Source organism: Polypterus senegalus, chromosome 4 (genome assembly GCF_016835505.1).
Source record: "Polypterus senegalus isolate Bchr_013 chromosome 4, ASM1683550v1, whole genome shotgun sequence".
NCBI classification, from domain to species: Eukaryota; Metazoa; Chordata; class Cladistia; order Polypteriformes; family Polypteridae; genus Polypterus; species Polypterus senegalus.
Window position 1 is genome coordinate 249,456,242 of NC_053157.1, and position 21,678 is coordinate 249,477,919.

At 40.0% G+C, this 21,678-nt stretch overlaps 2 protein-coding genes across 3 annotated transcripts in view; one reads left to right on the top strand and one right to left on the bottom strand.

The window, feature by feature from the left end:
- Nucleotides 1-21,678, bottom strand: part of LOC120528441 (zinc finger protein 260-like) — a 413,573-nt gene that overhangs the window by 259,859 nt on the left and 132,036 nt on the right. The gene's annotated exons all lie outside the window — the stretch shown is intronic.
- Nucleotides 6,158-17,639, top strand: LOC120529028 (cytolytic toxin-beta-like). Its single transcript, XM_039753089.1, has 3 exons — nucleotides 6,158-6,179; nucleotides 6,978-7,477; nucleotides 17,511-17,639. Exons 1-3 carry the CDS (start codon nucleotides 6,158-6,160, stop codon nucleotides 17,637-17,639), a joined length of 651 nt encoding a protein of 216 aa, XP_039609023.1.

Consider the following 21,678-nt stretch of genomic DNA (forward strand, 5'->3'; position numbering starts at 1 on the left):
ATGAACATGGAGAGAAAGCTAATAAGCTTTTAGCGCAACAAATTCACAAGCAAGAAGTGCATACGCAATCTCGTAATTACTAACACGAATGGAGATAAAATCATCGAACACAAAAATATAATGTGCACTTTTAGAGACTACTATAAATCCCTATATACTACTGAGTTTAAAGAAGACAATATACAATCTAATGCATTTCTGGATAAATTACAGATACCACAAATTGACGCTATTAGTGTGGAGGAGCTCGATAAACCTCTGTCATTATCAGAATTACTGGATGCTATAAAGTCACTCCAAGGTGGAAAAGCAGCAGGCCCTGATGGCTACCCTGCAGAGTTTTACAAGAAATTCTCCGCTCAGCTAGCTCCCTCCTATTAGCAACATTTACAGAAGCCAGAGATAACCAATCTCTTCCACAAACCTTTCGCCAAGCACTAATCACTGTCTTTCCAAAACAAAATAAGGACTTATTACAATGTGCATCATACAGACCAATTTCACTTCTGAATAACGACGTTAAAATACTCTCTAAAATCATAGCTAGAAGGATGGAGAAAGTGCTCCCTCAATAATATCACAAGACCAAACTGGATTTATTAGGGGCCGACACTTATCTTCAAATCTTCGACGCCTGTTTAATGTAATATACTCACCAACTAAATCAAACACCCCAGAAATATTATTATCATTGGATGCAGAAAAGCATTCGACATGATTGAATGGAAATACCTTTTACTATTTTGGAGAAGTTTGGGTTTGGCCCAACATTTGTGCATGGATTAAATTACTGTATACTAACCCAGAAGCTTCAGTTTGCATCAATAACATTTGCTCAGACTACTTTAAACTAGAACGTGGCACAAGACAAGGATGCCCTTTGTCACCACTGCTGTTTGCAATTGCCATTGAACCACTGGCAATACATTGTCGAAATACTGATCAGATAAAGGGGATTAGCAGAGAAGGACTGGAACAGAAAATCTCATTATATGCAGATGACATGGTACTGTATATATCGGACCAGAAAATTCTGTGCCTGCAGTCTTAGCAGCACTCACAGAATTTCAAAAGCTCTCTGGTCTCAGAATTAATCTGAATAAAAGTGTACTCTTTCCGTGAATTCGCAAGCATATAATATTAGATTAGACACCCTTCCTTTTATCATTGCAGAACAGTTTAAATACCTCGGGTAAACATCACAAGTAAACATAAAGCTCTTTATCAAAAAATTTCGCGTCTGTATGGAAAAAATTAAACAAGACTTGCATAGATGGTCAACCCTTCATCTCACACTAGCTGGAAGAATTAACACTGTTAAGATGAATATTCTTCCTAAGCTCCTTTTTATTTCAAAACATACCAATATACATTAATAAATCGTTCTTTAAGCAATTAGATTCAACAATAACCTCATTTATTTGGAATTCTAAACATCCACGCATCAAAAGAGCGACCCTACAAAGACAAAAGGCAGAAGGCGGCATGGCTCTACCTAACTTCCAGTTTTATTACTGGGCAAATATACAGTCGATAAGAACCTGGACACAAATAGAAGAACATACACAGGCATGGACCGCAATAGAAGTAAAATCCTGCAGTACTTCTTTGTATTCCTTGCTTTGTGCTCCAATAAACACACGTTATCGGCAATACACTAATAACCCAATTGTGCTCCACTCACTTAGAATCTGGAACCAATGTAGAAAGCATTTTAAGACGGAGAAGCTTCTTTCTGTGGCACCCTGCAAAAGAACCACCTCTTTCAACCCTCACAAACATATGCAGTTTTTAATATCTGGAAAAATTTGGAATTAACTTGCTTAGAGACCTTTATATAGACAACGTCTTTGCATCCTATGAACAATTACGTTCCAAATTTAACATTCCAGCTACAAATTTCTTTCACTATCTTCAAATCAGGAACTTTGTTAAACAGAACCTTCCAGATTTTCCTCATCTTGCACCCTCATCCACGCTGGAAAAATTATTGCTCAATTTCAAGGAGTTAGACTCCATCTCTACAATATATAAAATCCTTTTACAATCCCTTCCTTTCAAAGATCCAAGAGGACACTGGGAAAATGACCTCTCAATTAATATATCAGAAAAGGAGTGGAAAGTAGCAATGCAGAGAATTCACTCAAGCTCCATATGCAAAGCATACAATTATACAACTCAAAATTATATATCGAGCACATCTGTCTCGACTAAAACTCTCCAAAATGTTTCCAGGGCATGATCCAACCTGCGAACGTTGCAACCAAGCCCCAGCCTCACTAGGTCACATGTTCTGGGCCTGCTCCAAATTAACATTATTCTGGACAAAAATTTTTAATTACCTCTCAGACAGTCTTGGACTCACAATCCCTCCTAACCCATTAACAGCTGTGTTTGGGGTTCTTCCAGAGGGTCTTAAAGTGGAGAAAGACAAACAAATTGTGATTGCATTCACTACACTGTTGGCACGCAGACTTATTCTGATAAACTGGAAGAACCCAAACTCTCCTCTTTTAAGTCAGTGGGAAACTGATGTGTTATATTATTTAAAATTGGAAAAAATCAAATACTCAGTTAGAGGATCTGTGCAGACTTTTTCAAAACATGGCAGGATCTAATCAGTAATATTTTGAAATGATTTTATAAAGCACAGAGAATTTGTTGATTTAGGTATTTTTAAAAGCCTTAAATTTTACACCGTTTGGCTTGCTCTCTCTCTCAAGGGTGGGGATCGATCTGTTCTTAGCATAATTCTTTTTTTTTTGTAAAAACTTGATTGCTATGTATTGATTGTAATAAAATTAATAAATAAATAAATAAATAAATAAGAACTGAGGGGAGGAGAAGTTCAGTCAAATATAAAGAGGACCTTAAAGAAAACTTGTGACCTCAGACTGGGCGATGGATCAACAACCTGAAGTCTACAGCCAAGACACCTCTGGAGTGGCTTTGTGACAAGGCTGAGTGTCCTTGAGTGACCAGACTGAGACTCCACAGAACAGGAGACATCTGAAGATGGCAGTTCGCAGACGCATCACTTAAAATCTGACAGAATTTGAGAGGATCTGCCAGGAAGAATGTGATCAACTGGCCAAATCCAGGAGTGTAAAGCTTGAAGTGACACTTAGTCATGAAGACCACCAAAGGGGCTTCCACAACAACATGAATTTAGTGTCTGAATACTTCTAGGAAGGAGACGTTTCAGTTTTGATTTGTAATAAAAGTGCAGACCTTTCTGAAGACCTGCGCTCACTTTGTCATTATGGGTTACTGACTGTAGACTGATGAGCACAAAAGGCACTGTACAAAATTCCCAGCTTTATGCTGAACCTCGGCAAGACACGCCCCACAAGACTACTGCGCATGCACAGCGGTTTGTTCCTGAATTGTAACGCGCTCACAGTCTCTTCATGCTTGTTTGCGTTTTTTCAAGTTACAGTTTGCTGTTACCTTTTGTAACTGTGTGTTGTGCGTTACTGACAAAGTAAGTCTGTGCGTTACTGACAAAGTAAGTCTTTTCCTTTTTTTGGAGCGTTCACTGTAACTTAACATCTTAGTTAAAGTTGCAACTTATGTTGACGGTCAGTGCAAGTATAGAAAAGCGCTATTATGGCTATGTTTGCTGTTTTCGAATGAACATATTGTTAAGTCTGTGCACTGTTGACCTTCGGGGAGAGATGCGCTGTATTTTACTTCATTCCAGGACGTTAAAATTTGTTGATTCTTACAGTATTAAACGTAAAGGTTTTTTTTTTTTTTTTTTGTAAACGAATTCCTTCTTGTATTTCGGACAAAATTAAATAAATAAATGAGCAAATAAATAAAAGTACTGTGAAAAGTGAGCATAAATAAATAAATGTGTCACGAAATATGGTTTTTGTTGCATTTTTATTTAATTTTCTCCGTAACATTCCTCCAAACCATCATGAAATACGACTTGAAATAAAACTGTCACTTTCACTCGTCAAAGTTGAGAGGGTGGGCTCTAACACGCCCTCTAGTTACTGATTGGTGAATCGATAGCACAAGAATTAATTAGAAAAATGTTTACTACTGCCGATTAAATGGATTCTGCCGAAGTTATTACGTATTTCAGAGAGAGAATTGAAGATTTATCGTAAGAAATTGAAATGTTGTTACAATGTTTGCCACTGATCAGAGTTGTAAAGTTTTTTGAAAAAGTAGCTGCGAATCTGCACTTGACTTTATACTCCTAAAACAAGAGTCAGATACTCAGTTCAGAATATTAGTGGGCGCTGCTTTGGGTATTCCATGTCAAAGTACCTAAACTAATACAGCCGTTACAGCTTACCGTACATCAAACTGGCTCATTCGCCTTGTGATCGTCTTCTCCGATACACCATATAGATCTGCAATCTGTCGTACTTTTAAACCGCATAACAGAAGGTGTTCTATTGACTCAGCTGGAATGTCAAAGGATGGACGTCCAGAGCAGCGAACTGCGTCACCTGAACTGGAGTGTAGTCGAGTCCGGTCCACCTGTTCTTCGATAATTTCAAAAATAGTTTAATCTATATCGGAGTCTAAAAGGGCCGCCAACATTGTAATTTCTTCCGATAAATCATTTCTCTCTCTGAAATACGTAATATCTTCACCAGAATGCATTTCATCGGCAGTAGTAAACATTTTTCTAATTAATTCTTGTGCTATCGATTCACAGATCAGTAACTAGAGGGGGTGTTAGAGCCCACCCTCTCAACTTTGACGAGTGAAAGTGACAGTTTTATTTCAAGTCGTATTTCATGATGGTTTGGAGGAATGTTACGGACAAAATTAAATAAATAAATAAATAAGCAACGAAAAACATATTTCGTGACACATTTATTTTTATTTTTTTTTTTATTTATTAATTTTATTACAATCAATACATAGCAATCAAGTTTTAACAAAAAAAAAAAGAATTATGCTAAGAACAGATCGATCCCCACCCTTGAGAGAGAGAGCAAGCCAAACGGTGTAAAATTTAAGGCTTTTAAAAATACCTAAATCAACAAATTCTATGTGCTTTATGAAATCATTTCAAAATATTACTGATTAGATCCTGCCATGTTTTGAAAAAAGTCTGCACAGATCCTCTGACACATTTATTTATTTATGCTAACAATTCACAGTACTTTTATTTGCTTGCGCATCTATTTATTTATTTATTTATTTAATTTTGTCCTAAATATTCCTCCATAGTCTTTGGCGTTACGCTGATCCTTTTATTCTTGTTAATAGTGCCACCTACTGGTTTGATTAAACAATACGTATAGATGAGTGATGTTTAACATTGCTCTTCCTGAATACTGTGTAACTTTGACATTTAATTAGTTATGTGCATATATGTATTTCATTTGTATTTGTGCACTTATTGTATTCATTTATTTCTGTTTAGATACCACACATACACTTACGTACACAAATCTATCAAAGTACTTGAAGCGAGCTGGTGAAGGGTGTTATCTACTCTCTGGTGTAGCTGCGGTTCTTTCTAATCGAAGAATTAGGCCAGCAAGTGTACAATCAGCACAGTGACGTACAACTGTCTCTCACAGGCACATTAATCCATTTAAAATTAAATCAACATCACAGTAAAGTGTGCAGAAAGTGAGGGGGTCTCAATACTCTCTGACCCCCTGTATATTTATTATTAATATGAATATTCAGATCTACATTTGGCCTAAGTTGCCAGCCCTTGTATATTTTATAAATGTTTTATTTGAACTCCTCTGCATTTGTAATCCATGTTTAAGAACTAAACTAAGATCCCACAATGCCATCTTCTCAGTTTCCATTCCTCTTCTCTTTTCTTTTTATTTTCAGCTCATGAAGCTCCAGTTTTCTCCCTCCAGCCTCCTGAACCTCAGAGCAGAGACGACTTTTTAAACTGTGAGTTTGTGCTTTGACTGAATCGATCATCACAATAAAAATCATTGAAGTTTTAATAGAGCAGGACAGGCTTAGGATAAGAAAGTCTGAGTGTTGTGTGACTGAGGGGCTGAGACTGATGGGGGTCCTGTGACTGGTGCATTATGGGATAGAGAGACTCAGGCAGGGAATCACCAAAGCCGTCTGTTGAACCCAAGATGAAGAGCACAAGACCACCTCCACAGAGCTTCATGTTCCAGTGAGCACAGCTTCTAATATTCTCAAGATGTTTGAGGTTCCGCAGGACGGTAGCCCACCTACCTGATGAGACCACCAGAGTAAAGCTGACCTCAGATTGAACAAAAGGAGAGTTTAAATGGAGGAGAAAATGCACTGTGGTGTGGTGGTGAAGACTCTGGACTTCAAACCCTGAGGTTGTGGGTTCAAATCCCACTATTGACACCACTGTGTGACCTCAGCAAGTCATTTCACCTGCCTGGGCTCTGATTGGACAAAGAAAAGAAAAGGAAACAATGGAATCTGAGATGATGGAAGTCACCTTGGATAAGAATGACAGTCAAAAAATAAAAAGAGATATAAGGAAACACACTAAAGAAAGAAAGATAGACACAATGACAGATGGGAAAGGCACTATATAATAGATAGATAGATTAAATATAGTAAATACTGATTGCAGCTTTTATTCAAATAATTTATGTGGTTGTGAAGTGTGACAGTTGATTGATTTTAATTAGAGAGGTGGACTGTGACAGTAAAACAAAGCCTGCGGTCAGTGTGGACAGTCCATCAGAACTCTGACCTCAATGGTGACCTTATGGTGTTTATCATAATTTCTGACGACTGAGATGACTTTCAAATGATTGACTTTCCTGCCTTTCACTTTGTTGTCTGTTGTTGTCTTTTTATGATTTAATTTTTAATCAACACAGATTCTGTCCAATCAGATGAGCTCTTCACTATTAGTGTCTCATCAGAGCAGCTTCTGATTGGTTCTTGTTAATTGTCTCTGTTGTGCTCCGCCCCCAGTCCCGTTACACACTCCCAGATTTCCTCACTCATTTTCTTTTCTCTCCTTTCAGACTTCTGTCCCCTCACACTGGACATCAACACACCACACAGACTCCTCCATCTGTCTGAAGGGAACAAGAAGGTGACACTTGAGGGGACGGTAACTAAATATCCTTATCATCCTGACAGATTTGACTGCTATTACCAAGTTCTATGCAGAGAGGCTCTGACTGGGACTCGCTGTTACTGGGAGGTGGAGTGCAGTGGAGACTTCATGAGGATTGGAGTCGCATATAAAGGACTTAGAAGGAAAGGATGGGGAGGGGATTGCTGCCTTGGATACAACGACAAGTCCTGGTGTTTGCGGTGGTCTCGTTCCCAGTACTCTGTGCGTCACAATAAGAAGGAGACTGTAATCAGCGCCCCCTACAGCCCCAGAATAGGTGTGTATCTAGACTGGCCTGCTGGCTCTCTGTCATTTTATAGCATCTCACACACAATGACCCTCCTCCACAGGTTCAACACCTCCTTCACTGAGCCCCTCTATCCAGGGTTTGGGTTTGGTCTTCACTCCAGTGTAACAATCAGCCATCTGACACCATGTGACCACTGACCAGTACCCTCCACCGGTCACTTGATGTCCCCACAAGCTCAGGTGTCTCTGTGTCTGTAGTTTTGGGTCAAAATTAATTTTCCACTATGGGTTGGGGCAGCACCTCTGTGAGTGAATTTGTGGATTAGAATGCGGGGTGAGTGCGGCTGTCAGGGTCTCCATTATTATTGGGTCTGAGTAGCCAATCAGGTGTCTGTGTCATCATGAGGGGCGGTGACACCTCAGAGCTACAAATACCAGTCTCACCAGCAGAGGTCACTGTTGATTCACAGCTACATGTCCTTCAGGCTGACATCCCAGCTGCTGTGTCCTCTGAGTGTCACTGAATGTCACCTGTCAGTCAGTCTATATAGCGCCTTTCAGTTGTGCTGCTCCAGCAGGACCACATGCCTGTCTCAGTATCCAGAGCCTCATCCCAGTGACTATTTAGGAGCACAGAGTGACAGAAGTGTCAGGAGTGTTGGCCTCTGAACAGTCATTGTCTGCCCCTCTATTAGTTACTCCGGTGGTCTGTCACCTCAGAATGAATTCACTGTGACTGTCTAAAGACGAGGACTCACCTCTCAGTCACAAGTCAGCCATACTGTTGGAGTTTGGTGTTTTACTGAGTCACTTGGTGTCACGTTAGACATTAAACTGCACCTCCTCCTTGTTGTTCCCACTGTCACCCAACCTCAAGGAGACGAGTCAGCTGACTGACTTCACCTTCACTGTCGGTTTTCAAAGTGACAATCAGATGTGACACTTGAGGACACTTTTATATTTCCACTGACACACACATTCCCAGGATTCATTTACAATTACCTCAGGACCCCTCAAGGAGCGGCGTGTCACCTGACATCAGTGTGTGTGAAGAAGCCAATGAAGGCCCAGGCTGACAGCCCCCCCACTGTGTATTACAGGCCTCACCAGCAGATGGCGACTATGACTTCTAAATCTGTCATCTTCATGGAGCCTGAGGGGTTAAAAGGAAGAGGAGAAGGTGAATAAAGAGTGAGGGGTGAGGATGATAGAGAAGAGAGTCAGGGTGATAAAGGGTGAGATGAGTGACCTGAGACAGAGTGAGTCAGATGAGTGTGTCACTTGTGTGTTTGTCAGTTTTGTTCCTCCCTCTGATTTTCTCCTCTTTGATTCGTCACACGCTGATGGCCGTCTTGTGATCACAGATTGTATTCCTCGTTGATCAAATCCGTATCTCGTTGTGTGACTGACATCTGATTCTTTAGGCACTCGCTCATCAGACAGGTTGTCACCCGATGAGCTCTTCACTGCTGACCTAAGCCCTGCTGCCCTCTTCTCTCTCCTGTCACCTCGGCCATTGCTTCAGTCCCCGCTGTGTGACCTCATAAAGGCACTGGTCTGTCTGGTCACTCAGGTCCTCGTCACAGCTGCACACTGGCAGTCGTTCAAACTCTACAGGCTGACAGCCATGTTGTCCTGTCGTCTGATGTTTGTGTTGGTTGAGGTCGTCTCCTGCTGACCTTGGGGGCTTTTAGAGCTCAGGATTAATGAAATGGAAATGTCAGTCAGCAGGGTGGGCAGGTGGGCACATTCAGGGCAAAATGTCACTTAAAAATAATGAGCACACTGGACACAAAGCCAGTCACTGATAATTGACTCCACATCAGCTCCTGTGGCCCTCATCATGTGCTGTCAACTCAGACGCTGGTCATGTGACTTGCACCTTAGTGACATTCCTGTGACTTTCAGGGTTGTGACATCAGCTGATTCTTCTGGAGCCAAACTGCTCCCTCTTGTGGCCTCTCTGCATATTAAACACACGAGAAGTTAGGATGTGAAGAGTTTGGTGAGATCAAAAAATATTCAGAATATTGACATGACCTTGAAGGACAGTTTGGTTTAATAATAATTAATGTGTAAAAGAATACTTATTTTAGATTAATCTTTAGTTAATTATGATTAGGTGTTACATTCACAGAGATAAATGGCCTGTTAATGCTTCACTGTTTGTAAAATTTGAATTGCTTATTAATCTAAAAAGATCAAAACACACAAAACAAAATTATGGACGACTGTTATTTGTCAAATCTGTTCATTTTTGTAACTTTTGATTTGTAAATTCAGCTGATCATATCTGATATTCTGAATGTTCTGATTATATTAAGCCTTCTTGTTTATGATTAATCCTCTTTAATAAAAGGACAAGTGTCTGTGTGTCTGTCTGTGTATCTGTCCAGTCACTTTGTCTGAGTCTTTCCAACAGATGGCGCCTCACAAACATTAGCACAGCTTTTATGACTCCCATGCTAATCAATATCATCGAGTTACAGAGCCGCAGCACCAGACGTCACCTCTGATATTGGCCAGCAGTTTAATGACAGAATGTGTGTTAGTCTGACTGTGATTAGTGGGCACCATACCAGCCTGTAAACCTCCCTGCTGGCACAACAACTGCAAAACACTAAGAGGCCTGCAATTCCCCACTATGCCCACTACAGGGGGGTGTACCGTCATATTAGTAAAACTTAGTCGTAATAACGAGGTATCAAGTCATATAATTATTAGATGATAAGTCATAATAATATAATATAATGATCAAGTGCCAGTGACCTCCTATTATTATTAACAGATTTGCATTTAATTTGGTTCTGCTTCTTTAGCAAAGTGAGACTCGCAGTCAGATTAACTGGATTCAATTAACACATTTTGGGGATTATGTTAAGTAGTGAGAAGTCAAGTAAAATGACACCTATTATTGGCTAACTAAGAAAATTACAATATGCAAGCTTTCGAGGCAACTCCGGCCCCTTCATCAGGCGAGATGTAATCAAAAAAAAAATTATCGCAGATATTTTAACGTGATATCGGCGATTATTCGTCAGTTCAAGTTCTTACAGATTTGCACCACTCGTCCAGCTCAAGTGCTCCTTCTTGCTCAGCCTACTTTCATTTCCTAAGCCATCCCATAATACTCACAGACACTCCGTCTGTAGATGTCTCTCTCACCTCGTTGTCTCCATCACTGATGTTCTCCTTTATCGTTTCTCGGCGCTCCTTAAATCTCCCGAGTGTGCGCACTTAACCGTGGACTGTCTCAGCCCGTCGTGTGTTAATGACGGACACTTTGAGATCGCAGCACCGACTGAGCCTCGACTGGAAGCAGACGGCTATTCACGTGACGCTCACTCCGCTAAGTCTCAGTGTGACACGCGCGCTTCACGGAGTGCCCGACTGGTTTAGTCCGGTGCTGCGCTTTGAGATCAGCGGGAACGCGCACTGCGGGGAGGTGGGGGCTGAAGGAGGAGCGCAGGTTTGGTCCGCACGTTGAACGGCACCTTCAGGTTATTACAATTGACAGGGCAGGTTATGAGATCGCAGGTGACTTTGACTTCAGTTTGACAGACACAAATACAAACACGCGTCATCAACTTTTACATGACCATTTACCATTTACATGATTCCATTTGATTTGGACACAAGAAAAGTAAAACGAAGATCACAGAATCTGCGCAGACCCGCACGAGTTCATGTCGTTGTGCTCACCGCCGCCTCCTGCTGTGCAGGTCTGACAGTCTGAGCAATGAAGCGCCAACTTGTGGCGGAGCTCCTCAGTCGGCCTGCTGAACCTGACACCCCTCGAGCGGCTCTCTTGTGTTCTCCTCGCCTGCGTTTACATGGCGGAGGTGCGCTTCTGCCATCTCGTGGCCAGGCCTAGTACTGCAATAGCATTTTATAAACGGGAAAAGTAAGAAAAGCCGCATGTCGTCTCGAATAGTCTGGCATCATGAGTGTCATTCATAAAATCAGTAAAAGAAAGTGGCTACATATCTTGCCTTGCTTTCTGTGTTGGCTGGGATTGTCTCCAGCAGACCCCCGTGACCCCGTGTTCGGATATAGCAGGTTCGAGAATGACTGACTGACTGAAGACGCTACATACAATAAGGATTGAGTGGTAAACATGTAAACAGGCAAGGCAGGAATAGAACAATAAATAGGGATGAGACTAAAGAAATAATGACAGCAAGTTTTTTTGAGTTTTAATATACCTTTTATTAAACAACCAACAATCAATACAAAATACAAAAATCAACAAACCATCAAAAAAAGAACATCCTATGTAACCTATGAATGAGTTTTTTGCTGTAGTTTCATAATAATTAATTCACAAAACAAAAACACAATCCTCATTAACAATTTTACAAATTGCATTCATTACACACCACTGTTCTACAAATGTTTGCAAATTGTGGGTCATCCTATAAAACTTGAAATCTAATAAAATTCTTATTTTTAATTGTGCCTTAAAAACCCACCAAGTTAGAGTCCCTGTCATCCTTATTTTTTTTTCCTTCCTGGTGAAATAAATGGCAGTATAAATAATTTGCTAATCTGCTAACATTCATTTTTGCTCTCACATTATCAAAACCATATATAAAAACCGGATTGGTGAAATAAACACTAAAAACACGGCCAAGTACACAGCAAAATCTTCAGTGTTGTTTAGTGTTGTTATTTCAGAGTTCATTTTAACAAGTGTTGATTCTGGTGTTGATTTGAGAATATCAGCACTCGGAGTGTTACACAGTGTTTGTACTCAGTGTTATTTAGGGGAGCAGGAATACATTAGACCACCAAAGAGGGGATTTGAGTTCCGGCAGAGCAGCAGCACTTCCCTTATCTTTAATTGTGGCCATTACTGAAAAATGATTGATTGTCCATCGTTAAATTGTTATAATAACAAGCATATTGCAAGATATGGAGATAGATAGATAGATAGATAGATAGATAGATAGATAGATAGATAGATAGATAGATAGATAGATAGATAGATAGATAGAATATATTAAGCTGTTGTCCCGAGATTGTTAACCAACTGCTCTCTCAAAGCTGACACTGAAGTTCTTTCACGAGGTCTCGTCGTGCTGGTGAAGGTGAATTACCGTCAGGTGAAGAAATACATCAAAGTGCAAGATGGGTTCACATTTGAGGAGTTTCTAAACGAAGGTAAATTTGAATTTAATTATGTCTGTTTCAGCTGATTTGAAAAGTTACTTTATTAACATTTATAATCAAATGTATCTTGTTTTAGTAAAAATAAAAAATGTGGGCTTACAGCAAAGGCTGCACTTCAAGTCTTTGATGAGACAAATACTAACGTGGAGGAAGATATTTTTCAAGAGTTGGTTCAGAGCAACCCACAAATATGCTTCACAATAAAATGTCCTCCTCAAGGGTATTTTGCTGAGCTGGATGTTTCTGGTGGTGTGTAATTTCTCTATGAAATGTTCAAATTTCATTTATAAAATATTTGAAAATTAATTAATATTCACTGTAAAAAATTTGACTGTAAATTTACAGTAAATTACTGGCTACTAGTTGCATTACTTTTACAGTATTTTACTGTATCATATTACAGTACATTACAATAAAATTACCATACCACACTGTGACTTCACAGTAAACTGGGCAAGAAAATTACTGTGATGTAGCAGTATGTTACTGTTGAATTACAATAATTAACCATTTTCAATTTACATTAATCTACTGTATTTTTACATGCCAACTGTAAAAGTAATGCAACTCAGTAGCCAGTAATTTACTGTAAATTTACAGGTGCAATAACAACATTAAATACTGTAAAGGACATTAAAACAACTTTGATCACCCATCCTATTTACCAAATTTACATCAAGTTAAGTTCTGAAGGTCTCTAAAGTCCCCATGTCCACCTCACTACTTGTTCACTTGTTCCTTGCATTTGTGGTTTTCTGTATGACAGACAATTTAGTGTGTCATTGTTTTGATGGTGCTTCTGTCATGTCTCGGACAAGGGTTGGTGTCCAAGCTTTATTACAAAACAAAGTTGTTAAGTACATAACATATGTACACTGCTACAACCACCAGCTCAATTTAGCAGTGATACATGCAATGGAATGGGAACCTCTGGCTAAGAAGTTCTTTGACTGGTCAAATTCATTGAACACATTTTGTCACAGACATTATGTTTCACACACATACAATACACCCACACTGAAAAGACTTCTAGAAATACGATGAATCAGTCATTATGATGTCACAAAGTCTATTGTCAACAATGAGGAAGCTATAAGGGGGCTTCTCTCAGAGGTAGCAGAGGCTGACACTGTCCCTTTTGACATTTGCATAGAGGCATGTGGTCTTTTGAAAAAGCAGAATTTCTTCAATACAGAAAAATTCCTCCTTCATGTGCTTGGTGTGCTGAAACCAGCCAATGCAATTCTACAGGCACATGCAGTGGATTTCTGCCAAACTGAAGGAGATGAGAAGCCACTCATTCTGGGAGGAGCATTTCTCTCAGTGTGAAAGTAGGCCTACCAATTCACTCAGAAGGAAACGGAAAGTTAATTCACAGCTTGATGATAGTATTGCCGTGTCTACACTTGGGCTTGATGACTCTGATGAACAAATTGCTCCTAATCAGACTTTTAAAAGGGCTATGTTCAGCATTCTTGATAGACCTATTGTGGAAATGGAGACAAGATTCTCTCAGAGTAATGTTGAATTATTGAGGGCCACATCACTTCTCCTGCCAAAATCAGAATTATTTCTTGATCATTCTGTCCTGAAACCACTTCAGGCACTTCTAGGCACAGAGCAAAACTGTATGAGCTTGCAAAATGAAATTGCTGTGGCAAAAGCAATGTTGATCAATAAACTGCTGGCTGATGCTAATCTCTCTGAAGCATTCAAATGCATTTAGCAGTACAAAGAGGCCTTCCCTATGTTGCATTCGCTACGTATCACAGCACTCATCATTGGTGTGTCTTCAGCCGCATGCGAAAGCTCTTTCGCTACTTTGAACCGCATTCTCACTCCACTCCGCTGAACGATGCTGCATTCAAGGAAGAGAAATTTAGTCATTCTGGCACATGAGAAAAACATCACAGAAAATTGACATGAATGAATTTATCAGTTCATCACTTTTTCCACATTTTGTTATGTTACAGCCTTATTCCAAAATGGATTAAATTCATTTTTTCCTCAGAATTCTACACACAACACCCCATAATGACAACGTGAAAAAAGTTTACTTGAGGTTTTTGCAAATTTATTAAAAATAAAAAAATTGAGAAAGCACATGTACATAAGTATTCACAGCCTTTGCCATGAAGCTCAAAATTGAGCTCAGGTGCATCCTGTTTCCCCTGATCATCCTTGAGATTTTTCTGCAGCTTAATTGGAGTCCACCTGTGGTAAATTCAGTTGATTGGACATGATTTGGAAAGGCACACACCTGTCTATATAAGGTCCCACAGTTGACAGTTCATGTCAGAGCACAAACCAAGCATGAAGTCAAAGGAATTGTCTGTAGACTTCCAAGACAGGATTATCTTGAGGCACAAATCTGGGGAAGGTTACAGAAATATTTCTGCTGTTTTGAAGGTCCCAATGAGCACAGTGGCCTCCATCATTCGTAAGTGGAAGAAGTTCAAAACCACGAGGACTCTTCCTTGAGCTGGCCAGCCATCTAAACTGAGCGGTTGGGGGAGAAGGGCCTTAGTCAGGGAGGTGACCAAGAACCCGGTGGTCACTCTGTCAGAGCTCCAGAAGTCCTCTGTTGAGAGAGGAGAACCTTCCAGAAGGACAACCGTCTCTGCAGCAATCTACCAATCAGGCCTGTATGGTAGACTGGCCAAACGGAAGCCATTCCTTAGTAAAAGGCACATGGCAGCCTGCCTGGAGTTTGCCAAAAGGCACCTGAAGGACTGTCAGACCATGAGAAACAAAATTCTCTGGTCTGATGAGACAAAGATTGAACTCTTTGGCGTGAATGCCAGGCATCACGTTTGGAAGAAACCAGGCACCACTCATCACCAAGCCAATACCATCCCTACAGTGAAGCATGGTGGTGGCAGCATCATGCTTTGGGGATGTTTTTCAGCAGCAGGAACTGGGAGACTAGTCAGGATAAAGGGAAAGATGACTGCAGCAATGTACAGTACAGAGATATCCTGGATGAAAACCTACTCCAGAGCGCTCTTGACCTCAGACTGGGTCGACGGTTCATTTTTCAGCAGGACAACGACCCTAAGCACACAGCCAAGATATCAAAGGAGTGGCTTCAGGACAACTCTGTGAATGTCCTTGAGTGGCCCAGCCAGAGCCCAGACTTGAATCCGATTGAACATCTCTGGAGAGATCTTAAAATGGCTGTGCACCGATGCTTCCCATCCAACCTGATGGAGCTTGAGAGGTGCTGCAAAGAGGAATGGGCGAAACTGGCCAAGGATAGGTGTGCCAAGCTTGTTGCATCATATTCAAAAAGACTTGAGGCTGTAATTGCTGCCAAAGGTGCATCGACAAAGTATTGAGCAAAGGCTGTGAATACTTATGTACATGGGATTTCTCAGTTTTTTTTATTTTTAATAGATTTGCAAAAACCTCAAGTAAATTTTTTCACGTCATTTTGGGGTGTTGTGTGTAGAATTCTGAGGAAAAAAATGAATGTAATCAATTTTGGAATAAGGCTGTAACATAACAAAATGTGGAAAAAGTGATGTGCTGTGCATACTTTCCGGATGCACTGTACTGTATTTCAGAATTTGCCAAGAGTAACCGCAGACTGGTCCTGTAGATAATATTCAGGTTAAACACTGGAAACTGATATCATAGCCTCCCTAATGACTACAATGAGCCACATTTCTGTTCTTGCTCTCATATGTTGTATACATTTGACTTTATTGATATTTACCTTGTAAATGTAGTTCTATATTTGTTCACAAAAAATAATAATACATATTACATTGCTTCTGTTAATTTTATTGAATAATAGGTTATGATTTATGCCACAATTGTTGCTTTTATATGTTATATTAAATTATGTTGTTATTATTATTTGACCTTCCTACAAAAATGGGGATGGATGGATGGATGCATATTTTTTGCCCTCTCCAGACAAACCAAATGCCCACCCACACATGATGTTCTCTTCACACCTCTGATGGGGTGACGCTGGATTGTTATAATACGTGCTGCCTTACGCAAATAAATGCCTATTCATTTGTTACAGATTCTAGGTGGACAAGACTACACAACAAGAAACGAGGTGTCCCATGTGAATCATTCATGATGTTAGCTAAACCTATTTCTAAACTTACAGAAAAGTACTACATAACTCTTTTTAAATTTTTTTTTTTTTTTTTTTTGTGCTTTGGGCAGGGACCATACGCGAGCCCCAACTAGGATTTAAACTCGCGGCAGCACACCTTACAGATGCAGCAGGGCCAACTGCTTATATGCTTTGAGCCAAAACCGTTCAGCAGATGAGGGGGCTGAGCAAATCGAGGAGGGTATTGCTGAAGACTGGAGACATTATGGGCATATCTAAAGGCAAGATGACTGTGAATCAAATTCGACTTTAGCAAATCATATTGTGCTAATTCAGAACTTTAACGAATGAGATCGTTGTTACTATACGACAATCTAAAACTCACCTGTCCAATTATCAACGTTTGAAGTTGTCTATCAAGTGTAACTTTAACCAAACATTTCACAGTTTGTAATCCCTACGTCTTTGAGGTTCCGCCTTATAGAGTTTCCTCTTAAATAACCTGCCGTTGTACCAAGCGATGAAACTCCATTAAACAAAAGGATTACAAAAAGAAGCAGCAGCGACGAAACTAATTGCTCATATTTTTGACAATAGAAGTAAGTGTGCTTCGAAATGGAAACGTTTGAAATTTGCAGTTTGTTCGTATTTTTAATAACTTGTTTTGCATGGTTATGTCTGTACCGTGAATCATACGTTTGTATTAATAATCATTTTCGCTGTAGTAATTGATTTATATTCAGTGCTTGAAGTTGGTTGTCACTCAGTGATACCGGCAGCTCTTCAAATTCCACAAAGTAAGTTTCACGAGAACTCCTTGACTGTGCATATAAAGTGGACATGTTGACTCTAATCTCGAAATACACTTGTTTCTTTTCTTCACTGTCTCCTTATTATTTTTATTTTTATTTTTTCTTCTCCGTGGCCCTAATACCCTTCCGCACGCAGGTGTTTAGTGCAGTAAAAGCCAAGCAGCCCTTCAGAGATCCCCGTGAAGAGCAGAGACTCCGTCCATTGCGGTGCTCGGCGCCGACGCTGCAGTATATCTGCGCTCAAAATGACAGACCTGCACGTTGAAGCCAAGTTTAGTGACAAAGTAAAAGGTAAGGCTATTTATTATTCTACACAGTTGTAATTATTCGACACAGTCCTAGTGTTTTATTTCACAGTGCATATCATTTGTTTATTTCTCGTTCTTTTTCAGCTCGTGGCGTATTTGCTAAATCATTAATTCTGAGGGGTAACTTTGTTACAGAATACAGAGTTTAACTTCTGAACCAAGAAAAACTAGAAAACCAAATCCTCTTCTTTCTTCCCCGTCTGAGTACTGAGCTCACATACAAATGGAAGTCTTACTGGTAGCTCGATGGTTACTGCGGTTGTACTGGGATGTACAGAAAATGTACTTGATTGACGTTACCAGATAAACAAAGAGCGCGTTTCTTTTTCTCTCCGTTTTTGTAGTAAATGACACACCTCATCTTTCTTTGCTTTAAGAGCCATTTATCTAAATGAAGACATGACTGGTGGCTCTGGAGGATGAGCTCTTCCTTGGTGACACACACACCATAAAGAAGGACACGGTGAGCCCGTCGTGCTGGACATGCAGTAGCACAGCGGAGGGAGTTTGTCTGCTGCTCTTGTGAATGATTTTTAAATATAACTCGTATTACTAGGAGGCAGAGGACAACTGAAACTTGGTGAGAACCTCAGAGATTTGAAGAAACCAGGAATTCATATTACCAGACAGACAGACAGACAGACATTTTCACGAGTGTTTCATTATTTCTGCAGGTGAATTCTACTAACAAACCATCACAGTGCCTTAATGCTGAGAGCCTGACTTTAATGATCAGAGCTGCTGAACGGGGAGATTTGAATTATTGTGACCAAGAAACTAAATTACATTTACTGTGAAAGTCGAGAATTTAACACATTGGACAACACTTTACTAAACATGAGTTAGTTTTTAAAATTATGTTCCTAAAAGTTTTTTTTTTATTTAAATATCTAAAATAACTGTTTTGTTTTTTTGGATAATGGCACATAAATTATTATTCGGGGTCATTTTTGCTAAATCGCTTGTAATTCGACCTCTCCAAATTAGAATCATTGCTGTTATTGAACTATCTGGAGTATAAACACATGTTTGGTCTCTTTGTAAAGGTAACATTCTCTAGTTTCACCCTTAGTAGTCAGAATCACTGTAGGTGTGACTGATCAAAAGTGTTGTTCTTGGGGAGAAAAAGTGATGGTAGCACATTAGTCTCCTGAAACATATCAAATAGCACAGCGTCTAGTCATAAAATGTACATGTGCAAACTCTGGAGTGAGTCTTTAAACAGTGAAAGGTACGAATTGCACTGCAGATCACACCGAAATGAACCAAACCGCATGTTCACATGTTTAGCAATAGGATGCAAGCAAACATTTGTAATCTAGGCTGCTTTCAAGTCCCACTTTTATCGTCAGCACAGTTATCCCACATGTGGTTTTGAAAAGATCATCACAACACTAAAATGTGAAAACGATTTTCATAATTTACAAGATCTCCTTTGTCATTTAAAAGAACATTTTATCAAGGGTCGCAAAGTCCCCTGCCCTATGAGGGGCTGTAATAAAGTGTTTACTGTTAAATCATCATTTACAGCTCATATTTCCATAAAGCATCGACTCTGTTCAGTAAATGATGTGTCCGATGAATATCTGCAGACAGTCGGAAAGTCACAAATTCAATTGAAGGTGCAGAAAACACACATTTATCACCATTAAGAGTGAGATTATGCCTGGCCAGTGCTGAAAACACTCTTTTGAGAAGCTCATCATGGGTAGAGGTTGTGGGACCATGCACAACTATATCAAACGTAAATGAGCATCTTGTTTCATGTTTATAACAAAACAAGTCATTTGAGTGAGGATTTCAACTGTTATTGTGGTTGTTGATTGAGGGTTTAGTGGTTTAAAGTTTTAAATATTAAATTAATTAGGTGGAATGTGTTCTTACTTTGAGTGTTTGGGTGGCTACACTGTAAATGTGGCAGTGATTGCGCCTCTGTAACTGAAAGATTGCTTAGGAATGATACAGACAGGACAACTGTCATATTTGTTTAAGGATATGTCACGTGAACTGACTGTGAACGCAGTATGTAGAAAACAAGGAAGAGCTCCAAAGAGCGCTGAAGAAAAAACGCATTACACAGTTGAGAAAGCAGTGTGGACGAAGACTTCAGACAAGACAGCAGGTGTGGTTATAAAGCAGCTTTATTTTGCAGAGTCACAGTGAGAAGAGTTTCAGAAAAACAGACAATCAAATATACATGACAGCATCAGGGCTCTTCTGAACCCAATCTGTTGGGTGGGGCAAGTTTTTATGCCCCTAGAATGCGTGATTTAATATCATTATAAAATGTAACAGTCAACATGTTTATTATACACAATCCTTGAGCCCCTTCAACGCCCCTTATGCAACTCGATTTCTTGGGCCCTTTTGTTATGGCGTTCAGATGTAAGCTAAGGGAAAACGTGATAAGGCAGACTCATGTGTGGAATGCTTAGACCTTGAGTCCTTTGCACAAATATTTTTCTGTTTGCTAAAACAAAGCATGCTTTTACATAATGTATGGTTTCGTAAAGCTTACTTCTCAGACATGATTAGTACAAGGGAACAAAGAGAACATTTGTCTTCCACATTCCCCCCTGTTTGGCAAACAAAAAATATTGTTCAGGGGAGAGTTGAGTAGGAAAGGGTAGGAGAGGAGGATGGAGTGGAGTGGGCGGAGGAGTGTGGGGTGGATGTGCTGATCTGAAGCATTTTTTCTTTGTGTAAAAAGTAAGCCTTTGCCATAAAGGCAGTAAAATACTTGGATACAATGTATCTTACCAAGGGAACAATACAGCAACTACAAGCAGGAGAATGATAAAAGCAACTGTAAGAGAGATGAAAACTGACTTGAGCCATTTAACCAGGTTGAGTGGAGGTGTGTTCTGATTCAGGACCCACAACAGTGGCTACAGCTCAGCTAAATGAGTGACCAGAAACCTGCAAACAGGAACAAAGCACAAGAAGTCCCCGGCGACTTGAAAATAAATCACCCTAAAATGTCCAAATATTGCTGTTCTTATAGCTGAAAGTGCATACAATTTTTACTAATATGTTCTAGAAAATAATCTGTAGAAAGAAAAAAATCCAGCTTTCTTTCAAGCCGTGCTTTATATAGCATCTTTCATACATTTATCAGTCCATCCATTTTTTAACCCGCTTCAGTTCAGGGTCGTGGTCATCTGGCACCTATCAAAGTTGTGGGCACTGGAACCCTTGAACTGGATGCCATCCTATCACAGGGCACACTCGTTCACATGTCCATAAGAAACACCAGGAAAAAGTAAATTATCTAGTTAACTCAGTTCTTACATCTTCAGGATATGGCAGCAAACAAGGATACCACAATCAAGGGTGCCATCTTTTGCAATGTGAGACGTGAATCCAAGCAGGCAGTCCCTCAACTTTAACAGCTTGTGGTGTCGACAGCAAAACTTGGAGCGGTCCTCTCCACCAAGGGTGATGCCAATGTTTCCTTCGAGTATCTCTAACCAGAATCCAGGTTCCTAATGGAATTGGGGAATCCTTTGATGGAGGACTAGTTCTCCAGGCCTGATTCACCTGCTCGTGGACTTCCTTCAGAGAAGCTCGGAGACCTGTAAGACTGGAAAGAAAATCATTGTCCATAGTATGCAGTGTAACATTACCTATGACCATGCCGACTGGCATGGGCCGTCCGGTCAGAATTTCGAATGGCGACAGCCCTAACTGCCGATGTGTTCTTCCCCTTAGGAATGTTTGCCATACCTGGGAAAGAAGCCTTTGGGAGGAAAGGTTTGTTAGTTTGCTTATGGGTCCTGACTCCATCAGAGAGGGACCCTTCTTTGGACCATTTTCTCTTCTCTGTGTCCGTGGCTGCACTCTGTAAAGAAATAATTTGATTATCAGTGTCCTGGTCATTTCTCTGTTGGAATAAAGAGATTGGTGTGTTATTATATGCAGCCCGTTTAGCAAAATGATCAGCTAATTCGTTTCCTTTGCTGACAGGATCCTTTTTTCCTGTGTGAGCTTGACATT